Source organism: Drosophila busckii, unplaced genomic scaffold (genome assembly GCF_011750605.1).
Source record: "Drosophila busckii strain San Diego stock center, stock number 13000-0081.31 unplaced genomic scaffold, ASM1175060v1 chrUn_07, whole genome shotgun sequence".
Lineage (NCBI taxonomy): Eukaryota > Metazoa > Arthropoda > Insecta > Diptera > Drosophilidae > Drosophila > Drosophila busckii.
In genome coordinates, this window is record NW_022872723.1 from 383,807 (window position 1) to 401,203 (window position 17,397).

The 17,397-nt window shown below is 37.3% G+C and overlaps 1 protein-coding gene across 1 annotated transcript; it reads left to right on the plus strand.

Annotated features, from left to right (window-relative positions):
• Window positions 1-8,940: 8,940 nt before the first annotated feature.
• On the plus strand, window positions 8,941-17,397 carry LOC108598147 (transient receptor potential-gamma protein). The gene is made up of 13 exons (XM_017984767.2): window positions 8,941-8,968; window positions 11,798-11,976; window positions 12,039-12,407; window positions 12,532-13,047; window positions 13,111-13,647; window positions 13,760-14,028; window positions 14,108-14,221; window positions 14,283-14,673; window positions 15,312-15,537; window positions 15,603-15,947; window positions 16,129-16,422; window positions 16,488-16,606; window positions 16,661-17,397. The coding sequence occupies exons 2-13, from the start codon at window positions 11,890-11,892 to the stop codon at window positions 16,892-16,894; spliced, it is 3,501 nt and encodes a 1,166-aa protein (XP_017840256.2). The 5' UTR covers window positions 8,941-8,968; window positions 11,798-11,889; the 3' UTR covers window positions 16,895-17,397.

Here is a 17,397-nt window from a genome sequence, read left to right on the forward strand (position 1 = left end):
GACGCCAAAGAAACACATTCTCTTGTGAAACTTGCAACAGATGGTTCAGGCCGGACAGGTTTAAAGCGCATAGGGCAAGTTGCTGTAGGGCACAGGGTACAAGAAAGTTTTATTTAAACTATATTATAATATATTTATATATATTTATTTAAATTTTCAGATGCCAGTTCCGCCCGGCAACTTTTGTGACGGAGAGGAGCCTGAATGGTCATAAGAGGCTTTGTATAAGTAATCCAAAATATAAGAATATGCTGCTCAAGGCAAGAGATGGATATAAAATTGCAAAAAGCAATATTCAACAAACCAATAAGGTAAATACATAAATATAAAAGACATAAAAACTTATATAAAATTTATATTTCTTCTTATTATATTTCAGTGAAACAACAACGGAATCGGAGATGTAAATTCTTTACCTCTTTCATAATATAATTATCTTTCTTAAAAGTTTTAAAAATATATTTTAAATATAAATATTATAATATGCTGCATTCTTTTATTACTTTACTTAAAGATTTTAAAATTAAAGAACAAGCCTAAACAAACTGTTTAAACAAAGTTATTAATTACAATTTGGACTGTTTGTTTGCATTTTAAACTGAACCGAAAACGTTTTAGTGTTGTTGCTCTTGTTATTGCTCTGATCTGGCCTTTGAAAAGCTTTTCAATCTTCGGAATAGTGTGTAACAAAGTGTAACAAATCCCTTGCCTTTCTAGCGCACACAAAAATTGTTGGTTGCAGTGTGGCAGATATTATTTACAAAATAAAAAGTTAAGTGTTGGCTAACTGTTTTTCTTTGTTCAAAAATCTATCGATTTTTCTATCGAGTGGCCAAGCGTAACGCCAGTGTTAAACAACACTTATCGTTTATTTCACTGTGATTTTGCAAAAAAAAGTGATTTCCACTGTGCCACAGTTGTTCATTCAAATTTAAGATTCACTCATAAGCATCTTTGGCTTGCTTTTGATCGGCTTGAAATTGTTCGAAATCGACTTTGTTTCACATTGCTTTCTTTAATAAACATATAATATAATATTAATTACAATTTTTAGCATTCAATAATTAATTTTAAAAATTAAAATAATTATCTTAAATAAGCAGAATTATTTCTTGCTGAAATTGCATCACATTGCTTTAAATTTTTTTAATATTTATTTAAAAATCCTTTTGTAGCTCATTTAAGTCATACTCAGTTTCTATTTCAACATAGTAGTTTTAAACTTTAAAATCTACACGCAAAGCGTATGTGTTTGCTGCGATGCAGTAAAGTTGGTGGCGCCCAACTTTAATTTGTCCATTTTTATACCCTTTGACATTTTTGTAAAAAATGGAAAAAAGCGCTCTCTCATCGCACGTTGCTCAAATGTATGTACAGGGAGAAGGAGCGTGTAAGTCAATAAAAAGTTATATATGTTTTGATCAGCTCGAATGAAGTTTGAGTTCGATATAGCATGTCGTCTGTTATGAGTGCGTAGTTCCTCAGCAACTATTAGAGCTAGAGCAACCATTTGGTATGTAGGTGTTCCTATATCCAGGACACTACGCTTTTATTTTATTTCTTATTTCCTTCCCTCCTCCGCAAATCCGACCAAAAAACGATTATTATAATGGCTAGTACAAAAATCTTTTCAAAAATCTGAAATAAATCACAACATTGCCTAGTTATGTTTTTGACCGATTGTGAAAAACGATCGGATAAATAACTAAAATTTGTATATTTACATTTTCAATTTCATATAACTTGACATATGATATTTATATTCTGCATGTGTTGAAGTTTTTTTCCTTGCTTTATATTCGATATTTTCTATATGCATATATTGTAATAAGTAATTAATTGGTAGTACAGATAAATGGATGGGTGTTCACATTTTCTTTCTTGAACTGGGTTCGCTGTACGGAAACAATTTGGCCCGCCTTGCGGGAATGCAAAAAGAGGCCTTTTATCGCCGGAAAGTCAGTTTGATTCACCTGAAATAAAAGTAATATATTTAATTATATAGAACCTGGCAATTGCCTACTCGAGATATTGCCATTTAGTTAAAATGGCATTCACTCGAGCGTTTCCAAGGCTTGCTCATCCAAAAAATCGAATGAGTCCTGGGAGCTAGTTTCCTTCACGACGGGCAGACTAATTGCAGTTTCTTTAACAGCGATATTACCAACTTCATTTTCAAAAAATGAAGATGCTTGCTTAGCATTTGAACTTTGCTGGAATCCATTTTTTTAAAGCGTGGATCCAGTATAGAAGTGATCCTGCAAACTGTTCGTTGCTGTTAAATCAAAAGGCGTTTCTTTATTGCATCTTAAGACGCCAACTATCGATGGCACCATCGATAGTTGTTAGGCCACTATCGAGCGTGTCTGCTGCCATCGATGGTGGCTCGATAGCGCCCAACCATCGATAGTGTCGATAGTGCCATCGAGCGATACAGTGAAAACGAGCTGTGACGCGTTAGTTGTCTTGTGTGAATGTGTTTGTGAGTGCATGCATGTGTTTGCTGCGAATGCTAGTCAAAGTGAATTTAAAAGTTGGTGGCGCCCAACTTTATTTTGTAAACTTGTTTTCATTTTTTCATTGTTGTTTTGCTTCGACAACAACAACAAAAACACTGTTTGATATATGTAAACAACAAATATAAATTACCAACAACAACTAAAAAAACATTAAAGTTTTATTCAAGGTACATATAAATTTAACTTAATATGATTATAAAACATAAACAAATAGTTTATGTTTTAGCTTTAGTTAAGTAATTTCTAATGCAATTTTTCGTGTAAATAATTTGTAACTGTAATTATGTAATATTCTAAACAATGCAAATAGCAATGTTAGTAAATTTTATGAAATTTCATTTCGAAAAGTTAATAAAAAATAAAGCAAACAACAAAAATGGTGTGAAAATCAGTGCAAAAGTTTCATTTAAACCAAATTTTTTCTAGCTTCTAACTTTCTAATTTATCTTACAAGAAGAATAAGCATTACCCTCACACAATATCTAATCACAACTAACTAATGAAAATACGTTTTAAACGTGAGCTTATTTATAAGTCATAAAAAAGTCACAAACAATCAACAACTTATATATTTTTAATTTTTAATCATACACTCAGCGCCATTTTGATGATAAGCTCTATCACTGTAAATAAATCAAAATAGCTGCAGAGATAATCAAGTTTATTTGTTTTAACAATAATTATGTCTAAATTTATAATGTCACTTCAGAACTTCAAAATTATTTCGCTAATTAAAATGAAGCAAATTAACAACAAACCAAAAATAAAACCAAAAAAATCATGATGAGCACACAATTTTCTTTATAGCAGGCTTAGCTTATCAAAGTCTTTGTCTCTGTTTTCAGGCCTATAATAGGCCTAATCGCTCAGCTAAATGGCTAAATAATAACACGAAGCGGGAATTATCATTGCCTGATGTACTTTACTTAGTATAGTTATAACTTTTAAGTAGTAGATGACTTTGGTTAGGAATCAGCTTGAAGTGACACACGAGTTTATTGTTTAGTGATATAAATACTTTATTTTCTAATATATAGCAATTGAATAGAGTGGAAATAGCAGTTCATTGACTGAAATTCTTATATAAATTAAAATACAGTACAACTTCACACAAAGGATTATGATGAATAAACTGTAATTAGAATTGCTGCCCTTTCCTCTAACTGAAGTAACAAGTCCAGCCACTTTATCACGTAATTTTCAAGTATCTCACACCGTTTTCTTAGAGACTGAGAAAGAAACATTCAAGGAACTTTGGTTTTCTGCCACGAAGTATTATTATTATTATTGGTTGTTTGATATGCTGCTGTTGTTGTTGTTGTTTGCTTTTATTTGTTAGTGTTTTGCTTGTCTTTTTTTAAATATACGTAAATGAGATGATTTGTTTGTATTCGTTAATAATAATGCTTAATTTGTTATGAGCTATAAAGAACAAAGTTACAGATTATGATGAACCCTGTGGGATGCCATTATAAAGTTGTTTTTCATTTGAAAGAGTGTTGCTTATTTTAACTTTGATTTTCCAATTATTAAGATAGCAGCGTATAAATTCTATTATTTTTGGCCCAAATTTCCATTCGGGCAATAGTTGCAAGATGCAATGCGCATAAGTTTATTGCATAGTTTTAGGCTATTGAGACATGGTAAAAGATCAACTCGCGTAATAGGTGTTTCAAAAATTTTAGCTCTGTTTCTTGGGGAGTATGTTATGGGTGGGTGGGTACGATGATTGGTTTTATTTTGCTGAAAGTACGGTTGGAAATTTGAGTCTTTTGAGTATTCTGACCATTGCACTATGGACAAAAAGTCCGAAATTTGTGTATAAAGTCTAATTTTAAAGCTAGATGCTCCAAATTTGGCATAAGCATGTGAAATGCTAATATAGAATTTTGGATTTTTTTCTTTTTTTTAATTTAGCCACGCCTTCAACCTCTTAAAAATAACAAAGATTTTTAAGGTAGTGCTTTTTATTTTATTTATAGATGTCTCTTCTTCTTCATCATCTAGTATTATATATAAATATTCATCAGAATTGTCGTCAGAGTCCGAATCCACATTTTGTATTACTTCTGGCGGAAAATTTTTTTTGTAATTTCTTTTGCCTTTCGCTTAATCATATGCTGGCCACACTGTTAACACAGTAAACAGCTGTTTAATTTCTCCGTATTGCTTTATTTGCCATAATTCAACATATTACAACTTTCTAATAAGTTTTAACCAAGCTCAGAAGCCAAGGATGTCAGTGCGTCACGACTGGTATCAATCGGAGAGCACGGTGGTCATAACAGTGCTGCTCAAGAGTCGAACTATCGGTTACTTCGTTTTTCTAGTATGTGCGTGTGCTTCGTAATTTACACACATACACTTTTGCTACTAACAGTTCATTGTCCTTGTCGCCTTGCGGCCGCTTTTACTACCATAGACATGCGCGTTGCAACAAATGCATGCTATACAGCCGGCTAAAAGATTTCATTAATAAACACAATTCGCCTTTGATAGTCTTAAATTTCGCCAGTTCGCCATATTTTGTCCAAACGCCACATAGTTGGAGTCCGAGTGCATGCGCACAGATCCAGTTGCAAGTCGACGGTTGGCCAAGGCGCACGGAAAAATCGCAACGAAGATACGCACAACGCGCAACAAATATATATTTCTGATATATATGCATCTTATATAAACAACGAATCAATTAACAAAGTAAAACATTTGGCAATTACGAAATATGTGTGAAAATTATACTTAAAAATGTGAGCAATATAATATTGTATTTGATGGGTGGGTGTGTTTGTGTGTTTGTATAGAAGCCCATTAATTTAATTGTACAAATATTAGGTTGAACAACAAGCGAAATAAAAACTAGTTTGCCCTTTTTAATTGGCCAACTTTATATGTAAGCCAACAGCGAGTGGTCGCTTTTAATCAATTGACATACATTTAATTATTGAGATATAGAAACGTCCAGTAAATGGGTAAGGGCTTTTCCGCTAGTATTATATGCTTGTATGGTGGCTTGTTCTTGTGCACTTCCGGTTACAACGCGCGTTACAGAAAACACACACACACTTACTACAAAAGTTATTATTGAAACTATGTCAAATACTAAAGGGTGTGCTATTTAATTTTTTGTTTATAGTGAATTTCAGCTAATTGAATTAACGCGTAATTTTCTATATTTATAGCATTGCTATGGAACGTGTTATAAAATCAAAATCTTTGCAAATAAACCAAAACAAAATATGAAAACTTTTTACACTCGCTAAATTGTTTATAAATCAAAGAAATTATAGCACAATTTGGGCACAAAGCGTTAAACGGCAATCGTGTACGAAATCTTAAGAAATTTCTTATTTTGTAATTTTTTGTTTGTTCTTTAATTTCGTTCTTAACTAAATTTGATTGAATCGCTGTTGTCGTCGTCGTCGTCGTCGTTGTTTCTGCGCTGGAGGTGCTACGGCAGCAAACTCGTTCAATTGCCGCACTCAAGAGGAAATCTCAACTCAAGGTAACTAAATATAAAAAAATTCTATGTGGGGTGTACTGGGTTTGCGGGCGTGGCTTTGGCTTATAGTGATAAGCTAACAGTTCAGTGGAACTGTTTTTCAGCAGTTTTCTTTTTCTGAATTATTTTTCCCTTTGGCTTTTCTCTACTTTAACTCACCTTCGACTTTGAAGTGGCACTTGTGCTAACTTTTCTCTCTCTGTTCTCTGTTTATAGTTGCAGTGAACTGTTGTGTCACAGAGTCAAGTACCTCACGTTAATTTACGTTTCTCTCGGTAGTACATTGCATAATATTTATCATTTAATGCAGTGTGTATTATGTAAGTCATCTATCAAAAGTATAAAATTAACAAGAACATATTAAAGTTGCGTGCTGCCAACTTTCTGATACACTTTGACTAGATAGATGCAATCACAAACAGCAGCGATGTTTTCAAATGAAAACTTGAATTGTAAATTTGAAAAAAGCCAATATATATTCTGGGCGTAAATCAAATGCGGTGACTACGTGAGAACAAATTGAAGACTCTAGCTCTTATACTCGCTGAGTTTTTGTTGCCTATACAGACAGACGGATATCAATTTACTAGTTGTTTAATAATAATAAATAATATTTATTTCATTTTTTATTTCACCTCAGAACGTTATCGATAAGCTCTCTAAGTTGCAATCTACTTTAGATATACTATTAGAATTATTTAATCCTTTAATTTAAATTTCACTCCAAAATTTTACCAACTATTAGAGACTCCAAACTTTTCATCATATTATTCACAAATCAAGAAAGTTCCGCCACAATTCGTAGCAGGCACAGCGATGAATATACCAACTTGCATTGTTATACTTATATTCTGTTAATTTTGTCTACATCCGATATTTAATTGAGAAGTATGGTGTAACAATATCTGCGCAAAAGGGGGGCTGCTTAAATTTGTCAAGAAGTTTCTTTTGGCTGATGTAAAAATATATACTAGATCTATTCCTAGACGTTAATCATTTCTTTTCTTATATTTATTTTACTTTTTTATTGTAGTTTATGTGAAAAATGTTCGCATGTGGTTATAAAACGCTTAAATCTTCAGCAGATTTATTAAGAAACTCGTATTCTTATGAAATCCGGAAATTCATGATTTTACGGGTTATTATTTTTAGATTTAATTTTTGTAACTTTAGCTTAATGAAATTCAATCTTATGTATGTATGTTATGTTATATACCTTATATAATATAAGAAATACGGGAAAATCATTTATAGCTGGCACATATAATTTGAATTTAATATTATGTTATTTATATATATTTGATACTATGTATATTAGCATATACTTGAGCGGAAAAAATTCAGATAAGGGTATTACTCCTAAAAATCATACTTGACAACTACATATGTATATAAACTAATGGTAAGAGAATGCATATATCAGAGAATTGAAAGTCGTTATACCAGGCATCAAACGGTTCTTCACAAAGTTTTTATAATTTGTTGATCTTGTTTTTTGTTTCCATATTTCAGTGGCATGAATTTAACGATGAAAACGAGTTAACCTAGTTTTCGCGCAACTCTGTATGCAAGTGCATGTGCATGTGTATGAGGTGCAATGGTATTTGTATGTCACACACACACAAAAAAAGCTTGTTGTTTAGTCTGCTTGACTTTGCATGTTCAGCGGGCAACGGAAACGAAACACAAACACATGCATACTAATACACAGACATAGACACACACACACACAGACACGCTTATGTGCTTGTATGCATATGTACATATGTGGGTGTAGGGCGATAGTAAAGCAGCTTTTAGCAGGAACAAAACAAGGCTTACACGAAGCTATCAAAGGGTCGTTGTTGATGGAGAAAGAAGGAGGGCGGGGGCTGAGTGTGCTGCAAGCCGTGCGGTCATTCTGGCTGAGTGCAGTGCCCTCAATTAAAAGGCACCGCCAAGGCCGGCAGTGTAACCAAAGTTGCTGCCCTATTAATTCAGACAACGTGGCGCATACGTAATGTGTACAAGCTTTGGTTTCTACAAAAGTAGCCGTAGCAGTAGCTGTGGCTTTCAAGACAAGAGCGCGCTTGGCCTTCCACTGCTAAGCTGCCTGTGGCAAGTTGCAACATAAAGCATGCCACGCACTCTTGAACACACAAGTTGTTGCCACATAGAACAAAAAATTTAAAGCCTTTTGGCAAGTGTTTGTCCGGCACTTCAGCGCTGCTGCCTCTGCTTCTTCTTACTCTGTCCTTCGCTGCTGTCTTTGCTTAGCAAGGACTTATTTGTGTCTGTGTGTGTCAAAGTTCTTTACCGGTGCCCACAACAAGGACAAATTCAAAGCCGAAGATTTGCAGCAGCCGCTGGTCTCACACTTTTTCAGTCTGTCGCTTTTCCAGCGGAAGCTGCCAAACCTTCGGAAAAGGTGAAGCCACACGAACCTGAACCCAAAGCGGCGCTGCGAAAGAGATGCCAGCACACATGCATATGTATGCGTGTGGCGTGTGGCTTTAGCTGCGGCTTGGTCAGGCATGAAGGCAAAACAACAACAAAATAAAAACAACAACAAGAGCTAGTCTTGACATTTAATTATCTCTGGCTTGCTTTTAGTTTCGTGCAGTTGGCATTGTTACTGTTACTGCCGTGTATCCGTCTATGTGTCAAGGTCTGTGAAGCTGCAAGGTTCTTTGTCTTAATGCAACAAATTCGGCAATAGTTGCAGTAGGTGAAAAGATATTTACACCTTCTCTGAATCTCAAATGCGATTTGGATTCAAATAACAATAATAGTACAATAATATTTCATCTAATTCTATAATATTTTCTTAATCTATTTCTCACTACTAATAAACATTACTAACTTAACTGCTTTTGCATAACTTAACTTAACTAACAATCCATTTATTTCTGCTTTCTTTATTGCCAGTTGTCGAAATGGAACGACACGAAAGCCAGCGAGGAAGGCGAAGGTATGTTGTAACTACTAATATTAAGTATACGCCACGTATGTCGTAAGAATTTTAACTTCACCCTTTGCTTGTTATGCGAAGCATGACTAAAACTTTTACTATAACAAAATTAAAAATGTATTATAACAAAATTTAATTAATACAGTCTCGTAATGGGCAATGTGTATAAAAAATATATATTTTGTTTGCTATTAAAGTAAAGAGAATTTCATTTGTTTTATTATATCGCTTTTTATCAATCTCTCATATGCTTAAATTTTAAGCAGGATGACTTCGGAACACAACTTTTTCAATGATAATAATATGTTGGTATATGAGATAAACTTAAGATTTCAGATAGTAAAGGTTATCGGTTTTATCAGTACAAAATTGTTGTATAAGTTCTAATTATAATATGTCATGAAAATTGAAAAATTATATTAGTCTTCCCTTATTTTATTCTATTATTTATATATTTTATTTCATTTCAATGGGCCCTCTATTTTATACATTGATTTGGGAAATTCCTTATAATGTTGAATAAAGAGTTCAAAAGGTTGGAAGTAAACTCACGTATGAAATGAAGGAGTTGCGTGATCAAATCTTCATTCGATTATTGCTAAGAATTATCTGCTTATACTTAATATACAACTGCGAGTCATTGAGGACCATTCAGTTCAATACAAATGAAAGCAAAGGCAAAAGAACACTATTCTAACTCGTCAGTGAAAGTCAAAAAACAAAATGTATCCAGTCCCTTGCTGACCAGATTATAACGCTAATTGAATGCTTGCAGCACGATGAACTGTCAGTCAGACTTGCGGGCGAGCACTCAGAGCAGAGTGCACTTGATGAGGTTCATTTTCAGGTCAATCAATAGCATTTCAATAGTTTCTGATTTCTAACTAGCACAACTTGCAACTGCACTTGTGTGCATGTGTATTCGTGTATGTCTGTTGTTCACAAAATGGCGTTGGCCATTTTGCTTGCGCCTTATGGTATGACCGTTGGTGTGCTCCGACCTACGACAAGCTAAAATAATATCGCCTAGGTTATGATTATGTCCTGCGCAGTCTCATGCTCTGCAGAAAGTAAAAGAAACTATTGTATGCATGAGTGTGTGTCTGTGTGAAATCAATGACAGTTCAACGCTCGTTGCATGGTGAACGTGTCACGCGAATGTAACCAACACTCTCAAGTCAAAGCACACTACGTATAGTTACGACTGTTGAATACCCTATAAAACACATGCGCACACATATATTTCAAATATAAAATATATATATATTATGTCCAAAAGCATTACTAAAAGGTTTTCGGCATTTTTCAACATTCAATCAACTGTTTATTCTTTTTATATTGCACATTTAAGGGCGCATAGATATAGTTTCGAATATGCGTACAAGCTTACTACATATGCATGTGTATATGTTTGAAGGTCGTGCATATGCATTGATTTGTTGGTAAAGACAAGGGAACGAATGCATATGTATTTGTCTAAATGCGTGTGTCTGTGTGTGTGTTGTTGCTTGCTTGCTTGATGCAACCAATGCCATATGAAATTAAATGACAAATACTGTCAACTCATCAGTTGCGCACACACACAAAATAAACGCTGCCCCATTGGCTCTAAAAGCTGTGCTAGACTTTGTCAGTTTTATAAACACACACACAAATACCCACATATGTCCGTGTGTATGTGTGTGTAGTGTTTTAAATATATGCACAAACAAGCAACAAATGACCCAGATTTCTATGTCGCCCTGTTGCCTTAGTCTAGGCCCCCTCCCAGCCGTTCACATTCAAATATCGCGTATACGCCGCGTGTTTTGCGTGCTTGCTTGCATATTATAATTTAATTTGCAGCTGATGCTGCTGCTTTTTTCTAGCTTTAAAATCAAGCCAAATATAATTTAATGGCGCTGCATGCATAAGTTGCCTCCCTGCCCGTTGTGGCCTTCAAATCTTTTAGCTGTGTGCGTAGCTAGGGATACAGGGTCAAACTGCTTTTATAACTTGGTTTGCTGCGCATGAAATTGAATTGCAAACAGCAATCAGATCAATTATCATTTCAAATGAAAAAAAGAGACTCTCCTGTGCTAACATTTTTCACGGATAATTGCAGCTAATAGAGTTGATTTCAAAATTAATAATTTTTTATTAAAAATGGATTTATATTTTGAAACACGTGTATCAGAGAGAAGCGGTGTGGCAAAGACTATAGAGACATAGATATAAATTTATGATCAGCAAGGAGTCGATTAAATCATGCCTATTTCAATTTTTGTCTGTCTTTATGTTTTTAGTAGAAATAACAGAAAAAATAATAAAAAAAAAACATATCCATACAAATTTACTTGGGACTTTAAAAAACGGAATAAAACATTTATAATTTTGCTTCACAAACATTTTAATAAGAAGTTATTTTAAGCAAGAGCATGAAATCAAATACGGAATGATTAAAATAATTTAATTGGATTTATTTAAATTGTTCAAAGTTCCCTGGTCAATTAAATTTAAAGTCTTATATTTTGTCAAAAGTATAAGTCGTTTACTTTTATTTTCGCGGTGTTATTATGATCTGAAAAATCTAGACCCGCTGTTTTCAAAAGGGAAAGGCAAGCTACTAGATATGATTTGGACTATCTATTTACATAGGTCTGTTAAAAACTTTAATTTTCATGAGTGCTCGAGAGGAGTCTTTAATCTATGGAATATCGAGATAACATTTTCCAGCCTCCAATGTTTTGAGGAATGACAGAAAAGCGTTTGTTTGTAAATTACTTAATAGCAGTATGAGTATCCTTATAAGAAACTTAATTTATTATATTCATGCTTCTTCTTACACAGACGAAGGAAAAAAGCTACACTTTGTCAGTCCGGCCCGAAGAAAATCAGTGCTAGCGCCCATACTGAACAAGATTAAGAATAACAATGATGCCATGGATAGCGGCGACCGGAAGTTGGGTAGTGAGAGCAGCGGTAGCGGACACATAGCCGTGCAGATTGAGCCAGCGCGACGTGTAAAAGTGAGTGAAAAAAAAAGAAGAGGAGGAGGCAGAGCAGCAGCTAATTTGTTTGTTTTTCTCAGCGTCACAGCATACACGGCATGATGGAGGAGGAGAACACCATACGACCGCATCAGGAGATACGACAGCTAACGCTGGAAGAGAAGAAATTTCTGCTGGCTGTGGAGCGTGGAGATATGGCAGGCACAAGGCGCATGCTGCAAAAGGCTCAAGAGACGGAGTACATAAATGTTAACTGTGTGGATCCGCTGGGACGCACTGCTCTGCTAATGGCCATAGACAATGAGAATCTGGAGATGGTGGAGCTGCTAATCAACTACAATGTGGACACAAAGGATGCGCTTCTGCACTCTATCTCGGAGGAATTTGTGGAGGCAGTGGAGGTGCTGCTGGACCATGAAAACGTCACCTTTCAGACCGAAGGAAATCACGTAAGAGTTTAATGGTTAAATTCGATTTGGCAAGCTGCAGTTCGCCAAGCTTATCTTGAGACTATGTGCAAATCTTCTTTTAGATCAAGACTTACAAATCATTGTTTGTTGCTTTGCATTTTAGAGCTGGGAGTCTGCATCGGAGGAAACGTCGACATTTACTCCCGACATAACACCGCTGATCTTGGCTGCACATAGGGACAATTATGAGATTATTAAGATACTTTTAGATCGCGGTGCAGTGCTGCCCATGCCGCATGATGTGCGCTGTGGCTGCGATGAGTGCGTCCAGTCGCGTCAGGAGGACTCGCTGCGTCACTCTCGTTCACGCATCAATGCGTATCGCGCGCTAGCCAGTCCCAGTCTGATTGCCTTATCCTCCAAGGATCCCATACTCACGGCCTTTGAGTTGTCCTGGGAGCTGCGTCGCTTGAGTTTTCTCGAGCACGAGTTCAAGAACGAGTATCAAGAGCTACGCAAGCAGTGCCAGGACTTTGCCACTGCTCTGCTGGATCACACGCGCACCTCGCATGAGCTGGAGATTTTGCTCAATCATGATCCCACTGGCCCTGTTTACGAACATGGTGAGCGCATGCACTTGAACCGACTTAAGCTGGCCATCAAGCTGCGACAAAAGAAGGTGAAGCTGAAGTACTTTTGCCATCTACTTTTTAGTAACAAGTGCTTTACTTATTTTCTCTAGTTCGTAGCTCACTCCAATGTGCAGCAGCTGCTGGCAAGCATCTGGTATGAAGGTTTACCCGGCTTCAGGCGTAAGAACATGGCTCTGCAGGCTTTGGACATAATACGTATTGGTATTTTGTTTCCCATCTTTTCGTTGGCTTACATCCTTGCGCCTTACTCCAGCATTGGTCAGACCATGCGCAAGCCTTTCATCAAGTTCATCTGCCACAGCGCCTCTTACTTCACTTTTCTCTTTTTGCTCATGCTCGCTTCGCAGCGCATTGAGACTTTCATCGGGAGCTGGTTTTGGTCGGATGACAGCTATTCGCTCAGCGAGGCGGAGGAGCTTCAGCTGCCCACAAAACGTGGCGCCAAGCCCACCTTCATTGAGTGGCTCATACTCGCCTGGGTGAGCGGTCTCATCTGGAGCGAGGTCAAGCAGCTGTGGGACGTTGGTCTGCAGGAGTACCTCAACGATATGTGGAACGTCATAGACTTTGTCACCAATTCGCTTTATGTGGCCACTGTGGCACTTCGCGTTGTGTCCTTCTTTCAGGTATGAATTCTCTGTTATCTTTTTCTTTTCCAATTCCTGTATGCGATAGCTTAAAAACGATTAAAAGAAATTCAATAGAAATTCAAACGGTCAAGAACTTTTTCTCTTTCAGGTACAAAAGGAAATGATTTTCAATTCGCAGGCCACAGACTTGCCGCGTGAGCGTTGGGATACTTGGGACCCCATGCTCATTTCGGAAGGTCTCTTTAGCGCAGCGAACATTTTCAGTAGCCTCAAGCTGGTATACATATTCTCGGTGAACCCGCATTTGGGGCCACTGCAAGTGTCGCTATCGCGCATGGTCATGGATATCATGAAATTTTTCTTCCTCTACGTCTTGGTTCTTTTTGCCTTTGGTAGTGGGCTAAATCAGCTGTTGTGGTAAGTAAAGACAGAGATTTCAGCAATCTCATGGGTAAATATTAAAAGTCAACCAATATTAAATCTTGTCTTCCTTTAGGTACTACGCAGATCTTGAAAAGAAACGCTGTCCGGAGGTCTCACCCAGTCTGCTGCTAAGCCTAAATGGTACCAATGATCCCAATGCCTGCATAGTCTGGCGTCGCTTTTCCAAGTAAGTCCCCCTTTGGTATTAATATATGCGTATGCCTACTAAACTATAAGCTTTGCTTCAGTCTCTTCGAAACCACACAGACTTTATTCTGGGCAGTGTTTGGCCTAATTGACTTGGACAGCTTTGAACTGGATGGCATTAAGATCTTTACACGCTTTTGGGGCATGCTTATGTTTGGCACCTACTCGGTTATAAATATTGTAGTGCTGCTCAATTTGTTGATTGCTATGATGAATCACTCGTATCAGTTAATATCAGAGCGAGCGGATGTGGAGTGGAAATTTGCGCGCTCAAAGCTGTGGATAAGTTACTTTGAAGAGGGTGGCACCTGTCCGCCGCCTTTTAATATTATACCCACACCCAAATCAATATGGTACGCCATCAAATGGATTCGCCGCGTGTTCTGCAGTGGCTCCTCTGCAGCCAGACGTGAGCATCTAAAGACTATTAGAGTAAGTTGACTCTTCATATGGTGAGCCATGCCTTTCAATCATTAGGGTAAAGGAGGAAGTTACGAACATTTCATCTTACAGGGCAAAACTATAGAGCAAAAATTTGGAATATATACTTAAGTTAACAAAATTAATGTAGAATTTTGCTGGTACAATAATATGAGTAGTATATGATTATTTATCGTGTAGCTCACAACTTGTTGACCAATCCGTCGGCAGCAACGTTTGCATGGCGCGTCAACAAGCGCACCTTGTTGCTGGAAAATTAAAATGTGAAATATCTGATGTTATATGTATATCCGATCTTTCAAAATTATTAGTATCAGTAGAGGCATGACAAAGTTTATGTGTGATTATGTTGGCGTAAATCTAGTTTCAAGAATATAAACAAATTGCTTCTGAGACTTATATACACAATTTGGATGCTCCAGCTCTTACAGCCTCTAAATTCTCGAATTCGGATTGAAAAAAATAAACACATTCAAAAATATCTAAGCTCTTGCATTTGTTTACATCTGTGCAGACCATACATACTTACTCAAACTATATTAAGAATAGGTATAAGCCATTTCGCATTTTTGGTTGCCTAAACTTTCTAGAAGCCGAGAATTTAAATCATTTATTCTTCTCACACTTAGCGTAAGGCGCAACAGGCGAGTGATCGTGACTTTAAGTATCAACAGATTATGCGCAATCTGGTTCGTCGCTATGTTACCGTAGAGCAGCGCAAGGCAGAGTCCCAGGGAGTCACCGAAGACGACGTGAATGAAATAAAGCAGGACATTTCAGCGTTCCGTTGCGAACTCGTTGAGATACTCAAGAACAGTGGAATGGACACAAATGTTACAGCAGGTCAAGCAGGAGGTAAGTTGATTCTAGCTAGTATGTTAGCTAGGTCCGCACTTACTTATTTATGTCTGAGTTTCCAGGTGGTGGTGGCAAAAAGAATCGGCAAAAGGAGCGCCGTCTAATGAAGGGTTTCAACATAGCACCGCCAGGCTCAACGGGTTCTCTTGCGCCTGTCGCCGAGTTCTCCACTTCTCTGGATAATTATGATCAGCATGAGATACTTAGCACCACGTTGTCCACTCTCTTTACACCCAACTTTATGCACAGACGACAGCATACGACGGCAGGCACGGGCACTACAGCCGAGTCCCCCACAACGCCGCCTTTGAGCTCAGCTGCTTCACCAGCGCCACCTGGCGTGCCAAAGTACAACAAATGTGCGTTAAAGTATAACAAGCGCATAGCGGGACATAAGAAGCGTTGGGGTGAGTGATTGTCTGGCTAGGTTCTTGCCTAAGCTTGCACAGAAGGCTTGACGCTTTTAAAATATTTGAGGTTCATTTGGTTTTTTGATTTGTAACCCTGTTTGGTATCCAGCCGGAAGGCTGAATATTGACAGTGATTGATTTGATTGATATATCGATTATGATGATGTTTTCTCTGCAGGCACACTAATCGAAGCCGCCAAAGTGGGCAATGTGAGCAAAATGCTTGGCCGCTCCAAGTCGGAGGACTCCGTTTGTAATTCAACCCAAAATGCAGCTCCCGTGCATGGCCAGGTGCGTGTGACTTATGCACAGAACTCACCTCAGCATAGCTATGGCTATCATGGAGCCGACTCCACAACAACAACAACGACGGCAACTCCAACGCCAATGCCACCCACCTCTGCTAGCGTCAGTCATAGCTCCAGCTCTACGCATGTTAGTATGGGTACGCATTTTTTTCACACCACTAGCGGTGAGTTTGACACTTCAGTGACATATCCAAGCAATCTTAGCCTCTTTTGTTTCGCAACTTTGCAGGCCTCACCGCCATTGCGGCACTTAAACGAAAACGCAAGAAATTCTCCTCTAGCAAAAATATTTGCCCCGTCAACGAATCCATAGCAGCTGCTAATGCTGCCGATCTCTTAAATGACAAGGTTACTCTCTTTAAAAAATAATAAAATGCACAGATGTATTAATTTGTATTTTAGACACTAAAACGCGTCTCCAGCTATCCCGCTGCCACAGCGGACGGCGGCGTACAGCATAAGGACCCCGCACAGCTGGTGAAACCTCGACGTCATGAACAGACGCAGAGTCAACATGATTCGGTGGAGACCTCTACAGAGTTCACACTGTCGATTGATCCATCCAATACGTCCGTCAACTCGCGCGAACCACTGATCAGCAGCAATTGCGTGTCCGCCATGGGGGCCATATCTTAAAAGTCCGTTGTAGATGATAGTTAACTATCATTAGCGCACCCGCTACAATTACACTCCCAAAAACTATACGTCACATAGCTTCACTTTCTGAAGATTTATTAGCCTTAAATTTGTATTTGACCGAGCTTGTTTAGAGATTAGTAATTGTGAACATTTTGCCCCTAGCTCAAATCATTTTGTAATATGTTATGTAGCATACTTTTTAAGCTGGAGTTTTTCTGTTTTTCTGCTTTTCTGCAAAACAGTCATAAAATTTCGTACATTTTGGGCTTTAAAGATTCAGTAACGATGAAATTGAGATCATGGGTGGTATTAAATATAATTTCATAGCATATGTAGCACTTTAAACGTATTCAAAACTTCATAACACATATCATGTGATTGCATTAATTCATTCACAGTAAGATACTCTCGAATTTGTAAGCACTACCAACAACAAATATATAAGTACTTAACAACTATCCCATATCGAATGTTAAAAGTTGCCTTAGCATGAGACACAT

Coding starts and splice junctions, on each gene's coding strand:
- LOC108598147 (XM_017984767.2), top strand. CDS start 11,890: ATGGATAGCGGCGACCGGAAGTTGGGTAGTGAGAGCAGCGGTAGCGGA. Junction 13,648..13,759: donor GCGTTGTGTCCTTCTTTCAG/GTATGAATTCTC, acceptor TTTCTCTTTCAG/GTACAAAAGGAAATGATTTT. Junction 14,674..15,311: donor AGCATCTAAAGACTATTAGA/GTAAGTTGACTC, acceptor TCTCACACTTAG/CGTAAGGCGCAACAGGCGAG.